General features: G+C 46.3%; 1 protein-coding gene across 4 annotated transcripts in view; it reads left to right on the forward strand.

Moving 5' to 3' along the window:
- Esyt2 (extended synaptotagmin 2) overlaps positions 1-21290 on the forward strand; it is an 80350-nt gene that overhangs the window by 32583 nt on the left and 26477 nt on the right. For all 4 annotated transcript variants that reach the window (XM_047562539.1, XM_047562536.1, XM_047562537.1 and 1 more), the window contains exons 4-8: positions 1060-1136; positions 6186-6258; positions 6464-6553; positions 16214-16269; positions 20560-20680. In XM_047562539.1, coding sequence (XP_047418495.1) covers positions 1060-1136; positions 6186-6258; positions 6464-6553; positions 16214-16269; positions 20560-20680 — 417 coding nt within the window. The remainder of the gene's footprint in view (positions 1-1059; positions 1137-6185; positions 6259-6463; positions 6554-16213; positions 16270-20559; positions 20681-21290) is intronic.

Here is a 21290-nt window from a genome sequence, read left to right on the forward strand (position 1 = left end):
GGCCCCTGGTGAGGCAGCACATCAAGGGAAGTAGAGGGAAGCTGCCAGAAGCCAGGAGAGGGTCAGAGAATGTGAAAGCCATCACTGGGAAGATGAGCTCTTCCTCGACACACTCCTAGCAACCCATCTCCAGCCACTCTCCACCTGCCTGCAGTTACTACCAGGCAGTCCATTCAAACGAGGATGGACTGATTAGGTCCCAGTCCATTCACTTCACCTCCGAACATTCCTGCATTCACACAGGAGCTTCTGGGGGGCACCTATACCCAAGCCATAACAGCTAGTATGAAGGGAGAAGGCTGGAGCCTGGGATGGCAGGAGAGGCTTGGACTCTTCAGTGACACCCGAGTATAGTTCTGCAGCTCCTCCAGAGGCCAGACTTCAAGACATTCAGACTCAAAATAAGCAGCAGTACTCTGAGGGGAGGGGTCTCATCTTCAGAGTTAATTTTCAAGAACTTTCTCCAGGGGATCCTGAGTTTACAAATGGGAACAGCTTTGAAGTGGTGATATTATACCTGGGCCCTTGAAATACTCCATGTATTATAATCTGCCTTTTGTGTTTGCATGTACCTGTATCATCTATTGGGTATTCGTGTTACATCTACAGTTTGTCTTTTTTATTTAATCAAAAGCCCCATTTTTATGAAAATCTTAAGAAATGAAGCATTGCAAGTCATACAGAAAAATCTAGATTGAAATGGTTTCAAACAGCGTAGTTAGGATGGAGCACAGGGGAAGGATCTAATTAAATCAAAAGAGATGAGTGAGGAGCTTGGAAAAGAGTGCAGAGGTATTATGTGCTAAGAACAGCAGCAATGCCAGTGTTCATCGAGGGCTTCCCACACAGCAGGCAGTGTACGCAGTCCTTTTTCTTACAGGTGAGAAGACTGAGGAAGGGGTTAGATGGTTTGCATGGAGTCAGGCAGCTAGCCAGTATCTTGTGAAAGCAGAATCTTAGTCCAGTGCTAAAGCTGGTTCTCATCACCTCTATGCTGTATTCAGTGTTTATATTTTTTTAACCTCTCTGTATATTAAAATAAGCCACTTTTTGTTTCAGCCCCTTAGGGTCAATGGTGTTAAGGTGTATACTGAAAATGTAGACAAAAGGCAAATTATTCTGGACCTTCAGATTAGGTAAGTTTTTTATTTGTATTGTATTTGTGTCATGGTTAGTGATGGATGATGTCACTTAACTGTATCTACAAGGTGAAGAATATAACAAGCACACTTTTTACCTGCTATTTGTTGAATTTGACTAAATATTCTAGATAAATATCTTCTATAAAATGTGTAAAATAAAAGAAATTGAAACACTATAGGAAAACTACAGATCAGTCAATATCTCTTATGATACTAGCAAACCAGATTCAGCAGCATATCATACACCATGAACAAGTAAGGTTTATTCCCAGAATGCAAGGATGATTCAATATATGAAAATCTGTCAGTGTATTACACCACATTAACAGAAGAAAGGGGAGAAAACTACATGATTATCTCAGTTGATGCAGAAAAGGCATTTAACAAAATTCATGATTAAAAACCTGAAAAAGCTAGGAATAGAAGGAAACTACCTCAACATAATAAAAACAGTATATGAAAAACCTACAATAACCATTATACTCAATGATAAAAGACCAAAATTGTTCCCTTTAAAATCAGGAATGAAGCAGGAATGTCCACTTTCACCAGTTCTATTCAACATAGTATTGGAAATTCTTGCCAGAGCAATTAAATATGAAGAGGAAATGAAAGGCATCCAAATGGGAAACAAAGAATAATATTCTGTCTGTTTGCAAATGATATGATGTTGTATGTAGAAAACCCTAAAGATTCCACAAAAAGAGGAAGACCAAGTGGGGTGCAGTAACACATACACCACGCAGCACCTCGGAGGCTGAGAGAGGAGGACAGCAAGTTCAGGTCCAGCCTAGGCACCTGAGAGAGACCCTTTCTTGAAATAAAAATAAAAAAATTAAAAAGGCTGGGGATGTAGCTCAGTGGTAAAGCACCCCCAAGTTCAAAAAGAAGTTCTCCTGTACCAAAAGAAAAAAAATAAACTGTTAGAACATAAATGAATTCAGTACAGTAGCTGAATCAAAGCCAATACAAAAGTCATTTGCTTTTCTGTACATTGACAATGAACAACCCAAAAGGGAAATTAAGAATAGAATAAAATGACTAGAAATTAAGGAGGCAACTATGGAACACTGCTGAAAGGAAATTAAAGAAAACATAAATGAAAAAATATTCTTTGTTCATGATTTGGAAAACTTATGGTTAAAATGTCAGTCCTAGCCAAAGCAATCTACAGAAATGCAATTCCTATAGTCAGAAATCCGACAAGGAATTATTATCCCAAATATATGAACTCACTCACAACAACAAAAGACACCCTATTCAAATATGGGCAAAAGGCTTGAGTAGATATTTCTCCAGGAAAGATATCAAAAAGTCCAAGAAGCACCTGAAAAGATACGCAACATTATAATCATTAGGAAATGCAAATTAAAACCATAGGGAGATACCACCTGACACTCACTAGGATGGTGACTGCCAAAGAGCAGAAAATGACAAGTGTTGGTGAGGTGCCTTAGAGCCTTAAAAGTAAGATTGCCATGTGATCCAGCAATTCCACCTTCTGTTGTATTATCATAATTCATTGTCTGTTGCTAGAGCAAAGTACCTGAGACTGGGTGATTCACAAAGATGAGATGTTTCCTTTGGGTCTCAGTTCTGAAGGTTGGGAACTTTAAGATTAGGCAGCTACATCTGGTGAGGGCCTGTGCTGCTTTGACTCATGACAGAAAGTGAAAGGGCAAGCACAGATGTGTGCAGTGGAGCAAGAATAGGAGGGATGGACTTGCTTTATGGCAACTTGTGTTGTAAAGAAGCCAGTCCAGTTCTTAGGAGTAAGAACTCTGGCAATAAAAAGTGTTCATCCAAGAGGCTCCACCTCACGACCCCACGCCTCTCACTTGGCCCCACCTTCCAAGACTGGAATTAAGGTTCTAACCTGTGAACTTTTGGAGGACACACTCAGACCTTATCAAGGATAAACCTGAAGGAATTGAAGGCAGAGACTAGAGCAGATACTTGTACACCAGTGTTCATTATAGTACTTGGGCTGCATAACTGCACTTTGGTCAATGGTAGACCACATACACAATGGCGGTCACGTAAGATGACTTTGCCTAGTGATATGGTAGCCATCTAGGTTTGTATAAGTGTCCTCTGTGACCCTTACACAATGATAAAATCCCCTGTGGGTGAATTTCTCAGAACGTATCCCCATTGTTAAACCCACCCGTCCGTATTGATGATAGCTAATAGGTAGAAGCTGCTCAAGTGTCTGTGGAAGGATGAAAGATAAACAAAATATGGTGTAACAAGTTACCCAGCCTTAGAAAAGAAGGAAATTTTGGCACTTGTTGCAACGTGGAAGAACCCTGAGGTCATCGTGTAAGTGAGATAAACCCAACACAGACAACTGCAGTGCAATGCTACTTGTTTAACGTGTCTAGAGTAAACAAACTTGGGGAGGCAAAGTAGATCGGTGGGTAACCAGGGGCTGGAGGAGGAGGAATGGGGAGTTAGTGTTACTGGGTACAGAGCTTCACTTTTCAAGCAGAGAATGTTCTGGAGATGGATGGTGGCAATGGTGCAGGCCTTATGGATGTCTTAAATACCACTAATGTAAACACTTAAATTAGTTACGATGATCAATTTTATGTTATGTATATTTTAGCACAGTTTTTTAAATTGGGGGGAAAAAAACTGAGGGTCTGCCAAGTACCATGCCGGGAATAAAAAAGGTGGGTTTTCTTGTGTTAATGGTTTGGATATATGAGGTGTCCCCCAAGAGCTCTTGTGTTAATGCTGGAATAACCAGAGGCAAGAGGATTAGATTATGACAGCTGCAACCCAGTTGATCAGTGCATCCTAATTTGAATGGATTAACTGGTGGTAACTGGGCAGGTGGGTGTGGTTGGAGATGGGTCACTTGGGGCATGGCCTTGGGATTGTGTCTTGTCCCCATGACTCCTCCCTTTCTCCCTCTGCTTCCTGGCTGCCATGTCCTGAGCTGCCTTCCTCTGCCACACTGTTCTGCCACGACTCTGCCTCACCTTGGTGTCAGAGCAGGGAGTCGGCTGACCATGGACTGAAAGCTCTGAAGTCATGAGCCCCTAGTAGACTTCTCCTCCTCTAGGCTGTTCTTGTTGGGTATCTTGGTCATCGTGGCACAGAGCTGCCCAACACCCCTTGTTTCTTCATTCTTAATTGGACTTGCATATGACTTCCTGCATTCTGTGTGAGGCCTGTCAGTCAGCTTTTTGTCACTGTGACAGATACCTAAAGTACACAATTTATAAGGAAGAAATCTGTCTTGGCTCATGGTTTTAGTCCACGGTCACTTGGCCGTGATGCCCTTGGGTCTGTGGTGAGGCAGAAGGTCATGTAAGCACATAGTAAAGGAAACTGCTCTCCTTACACTATCAGGAAGTAAAGAGAGAGGGAAAAGCTTGGGTCCCAATACCCGCTTTGAGGACATGTCCCAATGACTTCACTTCCTTCCACTAAGACACCCCTTAAAAGTTCTACCATCTCCCAGTAATGCCGGGGGGTTGAGGACCAGGCCTTTAGCACATGGGCCTTTGGGTAACATTTTAGAGTCAGACTATGGCAAGTCCTAACAGATGCATGCTGTGCATGGTGAGTACTGAACACGGTAGACTCAAAACACTGTGTGGTTGTAGCACTTCAGAGTTTTTGTTTGTTTGTTTGTTTATCCTTGATTAAGGATCATTTTGTAATTTATGAGTTAAAATTTTTAAAAAAGACTAAATTACAATAATACAATAACTGAATAGAGTTGGTACCAATTACCTTTAATTTAGAAAAGAATGTAGGATGTCTTTGATATCAGAAAACCTGCATCTTTAAAATATTTGACACTTGTGCAAAAAACATTGTCATCAGTGAAATAAGAGCAGACCCACTTATGTCTTTGTTAGTCTGTGGCCAGAAGGCCTGTCCACAGGGCCCATGGTGAGCTCCCAGAAGGCCCCCTTCCAGAAGCCTTGTCCACAGGGCCCATGGTGAGCTCCCAGGAGGCCCCTTCCAGAAGCCCTGTCCACAGGGCTGATGATGAGCTTCATGAGGGTGGAAACCTAGTCTTTTGTTCAGTTCCCGTAGCCCAAGTGAGTTTACTGAATGAACATGTGAATCAGCTGGTTAACGAGTGTCATTTGAAGATGCAGCTGCAGCAGCACATGAATTCTCCTTTTCTGTGTTCCAAACTCAAGTTCTTAACTGCATTGGCAGTGGGGATGGGGAAGGAGAAATTGAAAAGATTTAGGAAATAAGCAAAAGTCTTAGGTGAAAAAAGGTAAGGTTTTATGACGGTTTTTGTAACAGGCTATTGGTGAGTTCACCAACTTGGAAGTGAATTGTCATCGAGAATAATCTGTAGGTTTGGGCTTGAACATTAGGAAATGAGTCTTTGAAAAATTTCATCCCCTGTCCCTTTTGTTACTGTTTTTTGCATCTGCCTAGCCACTCTCTGACCAATGCTCCTCAAATTCCACAAGTGTGCCTAAGCAGGAATATGGAGCCCTGGGTCCAATTCTACACCATCCTATGCAACACTTATTTGACATTTCAAGTGTATATTGAAAACAGAGTACACCATGCATTCAGTGTCACAGTCGGTTCACATTTATTGGTCTTTGGGTAAAGTCAAGCCTGAACAGACCTGCTGTGTTCAACCTTTGACATCTCAAGGCTGTGGAGCACCTTAAGCAGCATGCTCGTGACTGGAGAAAGGGTCTGGCCTTTCCCAGTGATGAAATGAAATAAAGACCTTTCTGTTTAGACAAACAGGATCCATATGACAAGTAAGAACTGCACTCCACCCAAACAGTGACCCAGGAGCTGCACATTGCACTTCATGTTTCACCTCTGGAAGTGGACACTGGCTTCAGCTGAGTGTTGGTGCATGACAGGAGTGCATGGCAGCCCTCCCTGGTGCTGTGGCCTGGAGCAGCACAGTGCCTGACTCGAGCTTCCCCTGCAGTCTGCTTTCGGTTGCTTTGCTATTGTCATGTTCTGATTGTGAACCTTGAGGTTCTGTGGGGATTAACTTCACTCACTTAATGTAATGCAGAATTTTTTCTTTGCTAGTTTTGTAGGAAATTGTGAGATTGATTTGGAGATCAAACGATATTTTTGTAGAGCTGGCGTGAAAAGTATACAGGTACATTTTTAAAAATTTCATTCTAAAGTTCTCTAAGCTGTATTCAAAAAGAAAATTAAGACGTTTGTACTAGCTCAGAAAGTTTTTAAAGTAAGTTTGTGTTTGTGGTCATGGAATGAACCCATGAAATTAGATGCTTGAAAGTCACTCCATGGTCCTGCAGAGCCGTGTTCTCTTACACATTCTGGTTTCCTTTTGAGTTTAGATCCATGGCACAATGCGGGTGATACTGGAGCCTCTGATTGGAGACATGCCTTTAGTCGGAGCTTTATCCATCTTCTTCCTTAGGAAACCAGTAAGTCAACCTTTATGCCTTGTTTATGGACCTACAGAAGAATAGGTAAAGTGAAGGACAAAATCCCATCCGTAACTTACTCTTCCCTTTTCGATGCACACATCCTATGAGCTGTGTTTTCATACTCTCTGTGCTTAAGTCCCTAACTAAGGACTTAACCTCTTGATAAACAACGTTCCTTTGTGATTATGAAAATGTTTGTTGTAGAAAATTTGAAAAAACTTTTTAAAAAGTGTAGGTTTAGCAGCCATTTTATTCAGCACCTGTTGTTAAGGGTAAGTGACAGAGTCTTGCTCATTTAAGCCTCATGCCTCCAAATCCAGCTAGTGTTTGCTTTTACTGTCAGGAAGTGGGATTGAGAGTCTGTTTGTCCAGGTCATACAGCTACTGAGTGTGGGAACCTGCACATTGATCTGGATAGCCCAAAGAGAACTATGTTTCTAGCACTTCGTGCAGTGCCTCTCCTGCTCCCTGGCTCCCTCCTGAGACAAGTGCAGCTGTCTGTTGGATGCGTTTCCTTCCCCTTTTGGGGTGCATTTGATCAACTGTGCATAGAGTTGTGTACTGTGTTTTAAAATGAAATACTTTTCTTGACTTGGATAAGCCGTAATGTTACCGTCTCATGATGTTAGGTGTGCTGTTCCTTTTATTGCTGTAAGCAGGCAGTGTTTATCACGTTATTAGCAAAACACATGGCACCACAGCTATTGCTTCTACAGCAGATTCCTCCTCCTCTAGGCACCGGCAGCCTCTGACTGGTGCTGTCTTCAGTGTTCACTGATTTTAGATGCAAATTGACCATTGGAAGTTTCCCTGCCCTTACAGACAAGATCACAGTGACACGGAGGAACTTCTCTTTCTAGACTCATTTCCCACCACTGTCCCAGCCCACATCCCAAGTTCCAGCCATAGGGAATGAATGATGCTAGGAAAATTATCAACCCCCTCTTCCATCGCTTCCTCCTCCCTCTCTCTCTCTCTCTCTCTCTCTCTCTCTCTCTCTCTCTCTCTCTCTCTCTCTCTTTTTTTTGGGGGGGGGTTGGGTACCAAGGATTGAACCCAGGGTTGCAACCACAGGGTCTTATCCCCAGCTCCTTTTAAGTTTTTATTTTGAGGGTCTTACTAAGTTGCTTAGGGCCTCACTAAATTGCTGAGGCTGGCCTTGAACTCACGGTCTTCCTACCTCAGCCTCCTGAGCTGCTAGGATTACAGGCATGTGCCACCACACCTGGCTCCTCCTTCAACTTTTTCCTTCCTTCCTGAATGCTGGTTTCAAACCCCCCCCACACACACACACACACATTTATTTCCGGCAACTTTCTACATTTCCCTTCCTGGGACAGTCCCATTTTAGGCCATTGCAGGTAAGTCTGAAAGCAAGGGCAACTGTCTCCTTATAGTTCATCAGATGTCTGCAGGTGAGCAGCTGCTTCCAGGTCTTCCACTCAAGTGTGACCCTGGGAGTCCTCTGGGAAGGTGCCTTTAATGGCTTAAAGCAGGAATATTTGTGTAGTTTGATTCAAATAACTTAATTAAAAGTATTGTTTTGTTTTGTTTTGTTCTGGGTACTAGGGATTGAACCCAGGTGTGCTTAACCACGGTGCCACATCCCCAGCACTCTCTTTATGCTTTTTTTTGAGACAGGGTCTCCCTGAGTTGCTTAGAGCCTCACTAAATTGCTGAGGCTGCCTTTGAACTTTGAATCCTCCTGTCTCAGCCACCTGAGCTGCTGGGATTATAGGTGTGTGCTATTGTTTTTAAAATATGGGTTTATCTAAGTCAAACTAAATGTAGTGCAGTTGTACTTTTCTGTGTGAAGACAGAATTGTGTCTCTGCTTTCTGTTACCACTAACGTTGTTCTCATTGACTGATTGCTTAAATCATGGACTTATTTTGGATGCATTTTAAGCATATAGAACATATAAAATGTAAAAGCTTCTAGAGAGTATGTCAAATTTTACTTGACATTGTGAAATGAAGAAATCCCAAAAAACTTCAAATTTGTATTTTAATCTGGGGATGTAGTTCAGTGGTAGGGTGTTCACCTAGCATGCTTGAGGCCTTCAGTTCGATCCCCCAGCACAAAAATAAATAAATAAATAAAATTCATTTTTTTCCACATACCAATTATTTAAAAAACAGTATGTATAAGAAATTGGCTCTACTAATGTTTATAAAAAGTTAATCTTAAACACAGTAGCACGTGGCTATAGTTCCGGCTATGCAAGAGGCTGAGGCAGGAGGATCAGTTGAGCCCAGGAGTTAAAAGCCAGCCTTGACAACATAGGGAGAACCTGTCCTTAGAGAGAATGGGGCTGGGAGTGTGTCTTAGTGGTAAAATACTTGCCTACGCGCGTGAAGTCTTGGGCTTGATCCCCAGCACCCCTGCTGGAGGGGATCTAACACATTGCCAATAGTTTAAATTTACTCCTCCTTGTCTGGGGACATTCTTAACAGTTTACAGAAAGGTCTTTTTTCCTGGAATATAACAGAATCCAAATCTTTTAGTCTTCCTCAAAATTTATCAGTGCTCTTACTTAGTTTGGATCTTCCACAGAGTAATTTACTTTAAAATAACATGACAGTATTAGCCTCTAAATTATATTTTTTTACCCAAAGGATGAGGCTGAAAGTTCAGAATCGCCCCTTTCCTTATATGGTAAGTAAAGTCACCAAACATGCCTCAGAGGGAAGGGAATTTTTTAAGTTAGTTTCAGCTGGAAACTATGAGAATGGATTTCTTGCCAAATGCCAAGTAGTTCTGCCTTGTCCTGGTGAACAACACAGAAGGGTGTTTAGTGGATCGTCTTTACTATCTGACTGAGGTGGAAGCAGTGCCGGAGGCCTGTGTGAAACCTACGTGGTTTCTGCTTGCTCTTTGCTGAGTCAGTTTTGATAACAAGGAGCTTGTTGGGAAACCCTGCAACCTACTGAAGCAGGGAGGTTTTGGAGCCAGGGAAAGGCAGTGTTGTGCAGCCAGCTTCCTGCCCCTTGGTCCCCTCCACTCTTCCTCTTCCTGCTGTGTGCTTTCAACAGCTCATTCCATTTTTCTGAGCCTCAGTTTCCCTGTCCGTAACATGGGGGTGACGATAATACTTACAATTAAATATGAAGATTAACGGTCAGTTCACCTAAGTCTTCGGATTTCTAGGATGTCAAGCATTTTGCCATACGGAGCTCTCACGTCTGGTTCCTGACTAGCGGTGAGTCCCGTGCTGGCTAGGAGACAAGCTGGAGCAGATGTCCCAGTGAGCCTGAGGCTCAGCGATGGAGTACTGCTCAGCACGTGCCAGGGCCTGGGTTAGTACCCAGCACTGCCCAAGCGCGTTCCGATAAGAACCACACAGTGCCCGTTTGCCCATGGCTGTTACCTCAGGGAACCTCTGACCCGGTGCCGTGCCTCAGGCACCCGTCTCAGGTGCGCCTACTGAGGGCTGTTTTTGGATGTAGCCCAAAAGCACCCCTGAAGCTGAGGTGAACCCGGAGGCCTCTCTCAGAGCTCGCTCCAGAGGTGTGCATCTTAGGGACTCTTTCCATCCTGGAGGGAGGTGCTGGCTTCTGAAGTCTTTTGAGCCACAGATTTTATTTCTTCATCAGGCAAATGGAAATAATATCTTTCTTTTAGAGTTAGTATGAGAAGAACTTGAGTCCTATTAGACTAAGATTCAAGAAATTTAAATATTTTAAATGGGACAGCAAAGGAGAGGAACTTTTATTTAAAAATAAGAATAACGTATATATGAGACTCTGCAACTGTGGGCAAGTCCCAGAAGCGAACGTTGCAGCTGCCACACCTCTGCTCCACTCCTACCTCCCAGACCAGCTTTGGTTCTCCAATTCACATGCGGCAGCCATGCCCACTGCACTCCAGGAGGCTCCGAGCCTCTTCCCATCCCTGTTCTTCCTGGACCAGGCCTGGGGAAGGGGGGAAAGAAGGTGGAAAGGCTTGAGAAGCCCACCCCTGCAATTCTGGCAGGCTAGCTGCAGGCATCCAGTCTCAGACCACACCCATAGTGACCTGGAAACTTTGGGGGGCTTTTATTCTGCTAAGTTTCACTGGAGTTTCTTGGAACTGTGATTTGATGTCTTTCATTATTTTGGACAGTCCTGTGGTCCTTGTCCACCCTGGGTCTTAGGGTGAGCGCTCTCAGCAGCTGCCCCTCCTCCATGTGTCCTGTGTCTGAGGTGGCTCTTGTGCAGGGTAGGCTGTTACTGGAACTGTCCTGCCACCTGCAGGGACTCTCTTTAGTGGGTCCTCACTGGTGCTTCCTTCCTGCAGTGGCCATTGTCCCTTCAGGTGGAGGTGGGATGGGTTTCTCTGTGCCTTTCTGCAGCACTCCTCTACCTGACCACTTTCCTGCAGAGGTGTTCTCCCTGCTCTGTCTGTACAGCTGCAGGTGCAGGTGCTCCTGGGTGTGCGTGGCCTGTGTCTGTGGATCTCTGGCTCACCCACACCTGGTCTTTGGTCTTCCTTTAGGGTCTAGCTGGAGTCGTCTCACCTGCCCAGTGGGGGCCTTGTCTTCGTCCATGCTCAGCTCTCCCATGCCATCAAGAGGTTTACTTGTTCCAGTTTTTTATACTCCAAGTGAAAGCTAGACATCTTGGGACTAAAACATAAGAAAAGCATTCTTGAACTTAAATCCAACCCAAACCACTCAATCAAAAACACTCAGGGAGGAAACCCCACAGGAGTACAATAGCCATCGGTTTGTGTTCTTAACAGACTTCCTGGGTGCCTGGCCTACTGTGAGCTCTCCAGGGCCAGTCATGCTTGGGGCGTGAGTTTGCCTGCACCCAGCAGAAGGTCGTGCCGCCGCAGCAGGGAAGGATCTGTTTTCCATGAAACACGCGGCGATGGCTTGCTGTTCAGGTGAAACCTCATGTCCTTTTCCAGTTGCGTCTTGTGTTCTGCTTCTCAGGGAAGAGTCACCACAGCTCAGAGACAACTTCCTGTGCTTGGAAATGCCTCGCACACTCCTCAGCCTTCTGAAACAGCTCTTAGTCATGCAGAAGCGCTGGCTGCGTTTCCCCCAGGAGTCTTGGAGCCTGTGAAGGCCAGCAGGAGACAGCTTCTGTGAGGCCCTTCCCAGACTGCCTGCATCAGGCGCTCTGGCTCTTCACGTCCTGTCCGACTTCCAGGGAGTGTGTTGTTTTGTTTTGTTTTGTTGTTTTTGTTTTTGTTTTTTGTTTTGTTTTTTGGGCTTTTTTTTTTTTTGGTGTTTTGTTTTGTTTTGCTTTGCTTGTACTTGTAGATGGACAGCATGACTTTATTTTATTTGTTTCTCTCTCTGTGGTGCTAAGGATCCAACCCAGTGCCTCACAGGTGCAAAGCAAGTGCTCTGCCAGTGAGCCACAGCCCAGCCCTGTTCACACAGGCCGTCACGCTCACCTCCACCTCGCTCGCCCCGCGCTCTCACTCTCACCCTTGACCTTGCTCACCACAGGCCGGGTCTCCCACCCTTGACCTTGCTCACCGCACACTCTCACTCTCACCCTTGACCTTGCTCACCACAGGCCGGGTCTCCCACCCTTGACCTTGCTCACCGCACACTCTCACTCTCACCCTTGACCTTGCTCACCACAGGCCGGGTCTCCCACCCTTGACCTTGCTCACCGCACACTCTCACTCTCACCCTTGACCTTGCTCACCACAGGCCGGGTCTCCCACCCTTGACCTTGCTCACTGCACACTCTCACTCTCACCCTTGACCTTGCTCACCACAGGCCGGGTCTCCCACCCTTGACCTTGCTCACCGCACACTCTCACTCTCACCCTTGACCTTGCTCACCACAGGCTGGGTCTCCCACCCTTGACCTTGCTCACTGCACACTCTCACTCTCACCCTTGACCTTGCTCACCACAGGCCGGGTCTCTCACCCTTGACCTTGCTCACCGCACACTCTCACTCTCACCTTTGACCTTGCTCACCACAGGCTGGGTCTCCCACCCTTGACCTTGCTCACCGCACACTCTCACTCTCACCCTTGACCTTGCTCACCACAGGCCGGGTCTCCCACCCTTGACCTTGCTCACCGCACACTCTCACTCTCACCCTTGACCTTGCTCACCGCATGCCGGGTCTCACACACTTGTCCTTCTACTCTTCTTCACACTCATCCTCACACACAGGCTTGCCCAGTTCTACCCCCATCGCTCCTCCATCTTCCATGCTGGCTTCCCCTGCTCCCCAGCGCCAGTGCCCAGGGACAAGCCCTGCACTTGCTCAGTTCCTTGAGTACAGGACCTTTCCTCTGCCTGAGGCCTTCCATCTTGCATTGAGACTCTTCTCAGAACCCAGCTCAGTCCTGCCCTCCTGGAGTCCCGCTCCTGCCTCCGTGATGGCTTCTGTCTCTGAACCTCAGCAGCACTTGTGTGCATCTCAGTCGTCTCAGCGAGGCTCCTGTGAGAGGAAGAAGCAGGAGCCAGCACCACCCAGGCCAGGGTGGGGAGGCTTGGGAGCAGGTCTGGCCAAGGCCATCCCACAGGAGTGGCTGGAAGGCCAGGAAGGCCACGCTGGTCAGAGTCTGGGAGCAGGGCTGGCTGAGAGCTCCTTCCCATGTGGCCCCTTGGGGAGACCCTGCTCTACTGTCATGCAGCGTGACGTTGAGAGGGTTACAGATGAAATCACTTCCTCTGGGTCTCAGTTTTCTCATCTCTACAATTCAAATTTTGGTTCTTCCCAGATTTGTGAAAAACCCTAAATTTGAACCTACTTTTTAAGCCAGTTGTATATGTAATTTTAAGATGTATATCTGTTTTGCTTCGTTCTTTGACTTATTCCAGTAAACCTTTATGCTCTTACATATGCTTTCATGCTCTTTGAAAAAATAGAAATTTTTCCTACTTTTGATGCCTTTTGCCCTTGCTTCTGTGGCAGAAAGACATCTTTCAAAATTCTAGATCACCTTCAGAGAGTCGTTTCTCAGTGCTGACAAGGACAGCTAGTTACTAATACCCTTTTGTGGAGATTTTACTTTCCAGTTATGAGCAGTTTTTAATATTTAAGATACTGGGAAATGTTTGTTTCAATGCCATATCAGACCTTTAAATCTTCATGCAATAGGCTACCCACAGATAGGTCAACGTTTCTGTTGGTTAAAGCAGAAGCATACTTTTTTAAACAAAATAATTAGAGGCCAACTGGTATACACTGTACAGTGGTTTTTCTTCTGTTCTGTTCTGTGTTTAGTGTAAGGGGCAAGGTCTCACTATGCTGCCCAACTGGCGCTGAGCTCCTGGGCCTAAGCTTTCCTCCTGCCTCAGCCTCCTCACTGTCTAGCTAGCTGCAAGGATTTCCACACAGCACAATCATACAGGACATAGTGAGTTTCTGGCGTCAGCCCAGGACATGTTTTCTATTCTCCACTGATCTGCAGCAGGGTGCATCTGGAGGAAAAGCCAGTGAGTCACTGTAACTAGAGTCAGTTCTTGTGATCCGGGTTATTATTTTGATCAAACAAGCAAGATGTCAAAACTGGTTGTGGCCATGTGTTTGAGATTGCTGCGTGCAGTAATAGCATGAAGTATGTGGATCTTGGGGAAACAGGCTGGGAGCAGATTCCTTTGTTGTTCTTCATTCACTTTATACATGTCCTTGTTTTTGACAATTTGTGACGTTACATTTGTCATCTTTTGCATTTTTATCCAGAAGGCAATTTACGTGGCAGTTGAGCCTTCTTAGTTCTAACCAGTCCCTGTTTCACCTGAGTATTTTAACAGGTCCAAAACAACAACTAAAATTAGCTTCACACTGACTTTAGTTCTAAAGCCAGCCCTTGTCTCACTCAAGTATTTAACAGGTTCAAAAATACCACATAGCTACTTGGAAACATAATAAAGTCTCATTATAACACAGCTCTCAAGTATTCTGCGTTATAGTCTTCTTAAAACATGACTGCATTAACAGTACTATTAATAGGATCGTTAATTCTGTTTCCCAGAGTGTTAGGGTCAAATGCTTTAATGCGTTAGGACTCAGTTCCTGAGGTAGCGCACAGTGACACAATGGTCACAGACCCCTTAGAATCGAGGTGCTGTTAGAAGCAGACTTCTCTCTCCTGGTGCTCTCTCACCCGCAGTGGTGTCACGGACTCGAATGTGGAAGCTTCCGTCTCCCCTTAGCAGGTGTCCCTGTGCTGGGGTCCGTCTGGCTCCCCATCTCAGCTCTGCAGATGCTGCGCCATCTTCTGTGACAGCATCTTTGGGGTGCTCGCATCTGAACTTGAATTGAGTACAAAGATTCCACACTGCACCTCTGATGCATCTGTGATCAAGAAAAGGACCTTCAAAACCAAGAGTAAAGCTCATGAATCTCCAGCTGCCTAATATGCAGGTGCTTTTAGAGGTCAGAGGTGGTGGCACTGGGCAGCACCTTCTCCTTCCTGGATCCTGAGGCATCTCACACTCCTGATGAGAGTGCACAGTGCTTCTCAGTCTGCCCAGGCAGTACCAGTCCAGCCCCTGCACAGCGTGTCCCTGGTGTGGCCCATACCAGCTCCCAGTAGTCCTTCTGGTGATCGGGAATGCCAAGCCCTGGAGTCGGACATGCTCCCAAGCCTGAGTCCTCCTCCTGGAAGCTCTGTCAGTCTTAGGCAGCTCAGGTGGTGGCTGCCCCTGGTGGGCATTGCCTCTGAGCCCAAGCAGCGGGGACATGGGCAACACACAGATCCACCCTGACCCTGCACTCCCTGTGTAAGATTGACTACCTGTTCTTTTCCTTCATGGGTTTCATGTAGCACTTCTCCCGTTCTGTAAAAAATTATAGTCGTGAAGAATCTTTTAAAAAAATTGATGCTTTTTTCCTTCTTTCAGTCTTTCCAACAGAATTTTGACTCTTCAGTTCCTATTTACATGTAAGCAGTGACTTCCAGGACAAATTTGAAGAGTTTTGTTTTCCTGGCTGTGAGAGCATGCAGTTCCACCTAGCATTTTTACCACAAGTCTAACATATAAGTGATTTTACTATGTGATGTGTGCTTCCATTTGATAGGAAAAAGTGTTTCCAGTCAGGGGTTTTAACTGGTCCACATCCACTTAATGAAATCTTAGCTAACTGTAGGACTTACTTTCTGAGATGAATGGATTAACAAATGTCAAATAAATGGATGAAATGTGTTCCACTCATTGGAAAATGCAAATTAAAGAGGTATTAAAGTGACTTGTTTTAACTGCCAAATGGGCTGCTTTTCATTTTCATCTATTTTTGGTGAAGGTATGGGAAAGATATTTTCACACGTTTTTGGTGGGAATATAAATTGGAGTAGTGTTTTTAGAGGTCAGTTAGGTTAATTTATGAAAACACATCAAATTCTACTTTTGAATGCTGGTCTGCATATGAGAAAATGTGTGTAGAAAGACATTCACTGAATCATTACTTGCAGTAGAAATTCCAGGTATTCCCAGTGCTTGTCCGTAAGAAGAGGGGCAAGTGCATCATTGTACAGTTCTAGAGAAAACCATGCAGTGTCACAGAACAAAACCAGAGGCCTCCACACACAGGAGGAGGAGGATGTCCTTGACCACCCACGCAAGCCCTGGGAAGGCGTGGGCAGTTGTGTGTGCTGTCCTCTTTCGCTGACGAGAAGTGAGCTATGTGCATTTGGATGGACAACTGGAAGCAAATGGATGCTTAACATTTTGCCCCCCTTTCTTTGAACAGCTGTTAGAGATTAACTGGACAGGACTGACCAACCTCCTGGACATCCCTGGATTGAAGTAAGTCCTGTGTGCATCCTGTCGCAGTGGCTGCTTGGTGAGGCCTCGCCTCTCGGTGTCGGAAATGACAGGAGACTGAGAGCTGGTCTCCCAGGTGGTCTGCCCCAGTGGGCCCCTGAGGAGCAGGGGAGCTTGAGGGGCGCTGCTCAGCCCCACAGGTCAGGAGTGCTCACGGGCCACTCCATTGGCTGGCTTATTCATCCCGAGGCGTTGTCCCAGTGTAGCATATAAGAAAAGTAGCAGCCTTGTAGTGTTGTGTAAATTAAATCTTTTAATTTGTGTTTTACTGTTTTCCCATAAACGACAGAGAAAACTTGGAAAAAAGGAATCTGTGCTTCAAAACGAACCCTCTTTGTCCTTTGTTATGGCTACCCTTGTCCTTCCTCCTTGGAAGGAGTGGAACTAGAAGGCAGCCTGGGTGTGACATTTCTGTATCATGTCATTGGAAATCCCTTTGGTTATTTGTAGCAACTTACTATCTAAAAAGAAGGAAAAATGCCCCTTAAAAAGCAACTGAGAGCCAGGGAGGTGGCAGGAGCTGGGTAGTTCCAGGTACCCAGCAGGCTGAGGCAGGAGGATCCCAGGTCTGAGGACAGCCTGCAAAACTCAGTGAGACCCTGTCTCGAAAAGGGCTGGGGATGTGGCTCAGTGGTAAAGCTCCCCTGGGGGCCATTCCCAGTACCAAAATAATGTGTGAAAGCATCTAGACCGTGGAAGGCGTGTGCCACGGAAGAAGGCAAGCGGTGTTATTGCTGCTTGCAGCCCCACGGCCCTGTGCAGCTTGGGTGTGGCAGGGAGCCTGTCAGCAGTCACCACGGGCAGGAGCCTTTGGGGCTGCAGCCTCATACACGTGCTGTGTGGCTTTACTGTTGTATTTGAAGGTTAAAATGCATAACTTATTGTTTAAAGTTATATATCTAGAGCATGTTTTGTTAATCTGTGGATATTTTTTCCTAAAATAGCTTAGAAATTAGATTATGAAAGTTGGATTTCAGACTATTTTTTCTATTCCTGCATGTTTGTTTATGCCTCTGAAATGGCCATTAGGAACAACAGACCCACTCAAATGATATACTTTTTGTTCTTTTTAGATATACACAACAGGGTGTACTTTGACCTATCGTACACACATGGAGTATAACTTCCCATTCTTGGGGTTGTACATTACCTGTGGTTTCACGAGTCATGTATTCATATATGAACATAGGAAAATGATGTCCCATTCATTCTACTGTCTTTCCTATTCCCATGCCCACTCCCTCAGATGATCTTAAAGAGGAAAGTAAGTTAAGAAATATATTTTTTTTAAGTACTGGGGTTTGGATCCAGAATCTTGCTCATGCTAGGCAAGCATTCTTCCACTAAGCTACATCCCCAGCCCAAATCGTAGGATCTTCAAGGCCATCTGGTTGGCCAGCACAGAGGCTTTGAGTGCCTTGCCTACTCTGAGCCAGACACTTTCTCAGAGCTCAGGTGCAGCTTGAACAGAGTCCTCCATGGCTGCTCTCAGGGAGCTGCTCCCGCTCACAGAGCGTCCCCTGAGTGTGAGCCTCTCCTGCTTTTCTGCTTGGGCTCCTGCCTCGCACAGCTGCTGCCAGCCTTGGCTCTGTGGACAGCAGCCTGTGTCAAAAGTGAACCCTTCCCACTAGTCAGAAAAAGTTCCTGGTTTAGCATTGTGTCTACCCCTCTTGGACAGAGTTCTGTGATTCTGGTGATGAGGCTTTGTTCTTGTGTACCCCTTCAGCCTAGTGTAGAAAAGTTTATTCTAGTCAGGTGTGATGGTGCATGCCTGCAGTGCCAGCTACTTGGGAGGCTGAGCTGGGAGGATCTCACAACTTAGTGAGACCCCATCTCGAAACAAAAAGGACGGGAATGTGGCTCAGTGGTAAGTTCCCTGGGCTCCACCCCTAGTATTGCAAAAAGGAAAAAAGAAAGTTTTGTTTTCCTTTGCTTCCCTTCAGTGTTGTGGGAGGACTGATGTAGAAGGCAGTCTTATTGAGTGTCTGCCTCTAATTCACATCATCTTACCAGCTGCAGATGACATCAGAGGATACACCAGGCCCTGGAAAGACTGCAGCCAGTCCCAGACTGTTTTATATAAATGGGATATATGCACACAACAAACACACATACATACACACATCTGGCTTCGTTTTATTTAATATGCTTCTAACCATTGACTTATGTATAGATCTTATGTATATATTCTGTAAAATATCCCTATATATCCTCTCTGTATATAGAATTGTATTAAGAATACTCTTACATACATATACAGGGGTAAATATATATACATCATTCAGAAATGAGCTATCTGTGGTATAAAAGGACTATATAAAAAGTACCCCTTTAAAATAAGGTCATATGTACGCTATACATAAACCTTACATAATTATGTAAATTTTGAATAATACAACATTCCTAGTGTATAGTATATGTAATAAAATAATATAAAATTAGGCCTCCTAGTTCTCAAAGATTGTCAAGTAAATCAGAACTATAGCAAGCATGTTATAGATATTTTATAAAAAGGTGAGTGTTCAATTTCTGCCAGCCTGGTAGAGTGGACTTTGGTGTCAGCTTATGAACCGGGCATCCACATGCCATTCTCGCTGGCTGCAGAAAGGAAACGGCGTGATGGGGTGGTGTCTGAGTGCTTCACCGCCCCACCTTGTGGCCAGCCCCACTGCAGCATCCCTGCCAGGAGGAACGTGGGGCGGTGCAGGGATGAGGGTGATGGGCAGGGTGGAAGCTGGCAAGCAGCAGCAGTGCCCCCGACGGGCTGGGGACTGGCGCCTCCTGGACTAGCCACTGCTCGCCCGGAGGCTGTGTGGAAGCCAGGAGCAGCATCTGCACCAGTGTCCAGGAAGGTGGGACTGTGGGGAGCAGGGTCTGTGGAGCACTGGCCAGTGACCACTGACTCCTGGGCACAGAGCAGGTGGCATGAACTACACCAGGTACCGTCTAGGGGTGCTGGGTTTGTTGCCTCCGGTCAGCGAAGAATGGAAGAACAGCACACAGAGCTAGCAAGCAGCAGGTTTCCTGTAAAGGTGACAGAATTCTCCAAAGAGAAGGGGCCCAGAGCCTGTTCCCTTCACAGGAACAGGTTTCTGCCTGTTCCTTTCAGTCTCCGGAATTTCCTCCTCTCCTCATCTCCTCCCCTGTCCAGGCGTTCCTCACTTTTATTGACTGGTGCCCTGTGCCCACGTGTCTGTTTCAGTTTTCTGTTTCTTAGGAGCATGAGTATGGAGATGTCTGTCCGATTGGGTTCCCACTTGTGTCCATCAGCACTTTCACCAGCCAGGGAGTTGACTTATCAGGAGACCCTCTCCATGCTCCTTTGACCTGGCCCTGCCCCACCTCCTCCCCTGCCATCCTGCCCTTGCTGCCCACGCCCTTCTACCTCTCCCTCACCAGCACAGCAGCAAGGGGATGCTCCAGAACACTTCACTCAGGGACTCTTTCAGTACAAACCAGCCATGTTCTGGGGCGTGTCCACATGAGAACACAGTAGGTACCAAAGCACAGCACCACCTAGTACCTCCTCAGACAGCCTGTGTTCAGTGCCCGCTAGCTCGAGCCCTTCATGTCTCTCCAGAAGAATCCACAGTCAACCCGGGCACAGTGGCCCACACCTGCAATCCCAGCAACTGCAGGGGCTGAGGCAGGAGCACCCCAAGTTTGAGGCCAGCCTCACCAACTCAGTAAGCCTGTCTGAAAATAAAAATTAAAATGGGTTGGTGGTGTGGCTCGGTGCTAGAGCACCCTGGGTTCAGTTCCAGGCGCCGCACACACACAGTACTTACGTTCCTTGAGACAATTGTGTTCTTACTGAGTGCACTGTGCAGTGGTGCATGTTACTCAGTGTGAAGAGAGCAGTGGGAGCTAGCACCAACAGTAGAGAAATTCAGTGTGCACAGAAACACGGAATGGGTTAGTGTGTTCTCTGCACTTTTACGTTCGAAATAAATTCATGTTTAATGAAATGTACCTTCGTTCAGTATTAAATCTATGGTGCAGCTGGGCAGGGGTGTATGAAGTTCACTTAGGAATCATGAAGTGTAGCTCCAGTTTTGTTTACTTACTTAGAACAAGAGTAGCTCCCACCTCCTAGTTGCCCTGCTCAGCCCGGCTGAAGTCCTGAGTGCTGGCTTTGAACGTGGTGTTGGAGAAGCAAGCCCACCAAGCCTGTGAGCGGACGCTGCCGTGTGTCGGTGGTGACGCTTGTTGAAGTTGATAGTGAGTAGTGACGTGTCTGATTGTTTTTTCTTTTTACCTCCCAAACTGCAGTGGCTTATCTGATACTATCATTTTGGATATAATATCAAACTACCTGGTGCTTCCCAATCGCATCACTGTTCCTCTCGTCAGCGAAGTTCAAATAGCCCAGTTGCGGTTTCCTGTACCAAAGGTAAGCGTGCCCAAGTACCCTCTGCTTCTCCGTGTGCCATGGCCTGCCCAGCGAGGCGGGCACTCCACGGTCTCGTGAGCCACCACGTGGGTCTTGACAAGGTGACAACCAGCCTGCCACCCTCCTTGAGAGTGCTGCTGCACACCAGGCCTGGAGTCCCGCTCCAGCCGCGGGTGGACCCCGCCCTCTCCGCCTTCACGGTGCAGTGGGGTCGGAGCTCTCGGGACTGGTCCCCTCAGCAGGCCCCGTCCCTCTTTGTGACTCAGCAGCAAGCACGGTGACCGACAGGATGGGAATTTTGATATGGTGACTTGTGTTTGCTTTCTCTGGACCACCTGACGAGTAATGTGGTGGAAGAGGGGCGGTGACAGCTCGCCTGGACAAAGTGGGACGAGCAGACGCTCCACCCTCGTGGCACGTTGCTTTATGGACACGTGACTGGCCCGGCTAGGCCTGTTTCTGCACCCCAAGTCAGGGTGATGCCCACAGAGCTGAGTCCCAGACTTCAGGATCCCTTCACACAGAGGTCGGGAACCCGCTCACCTGAGCGTGGAGCCCCGCTGGCCCTGAGGGGCTGGTGTTCCTGAGTGTGCCAGCCACGGGGTCAGGT

The sequence above is a fragment of the Sciurus carolinensis genome, chromosome 8 (genome assembly GCF_902686445.1).
Source record: "Sciurus carolinensis chromosome 8, mSciCar1.2, whole genome shotgun sequence".
NCBI lineage: Eukaryota > Metazoa > Chordata > Mammalia > Rodentia > Sciuridae > Sciurus > Sciurus carolinensis.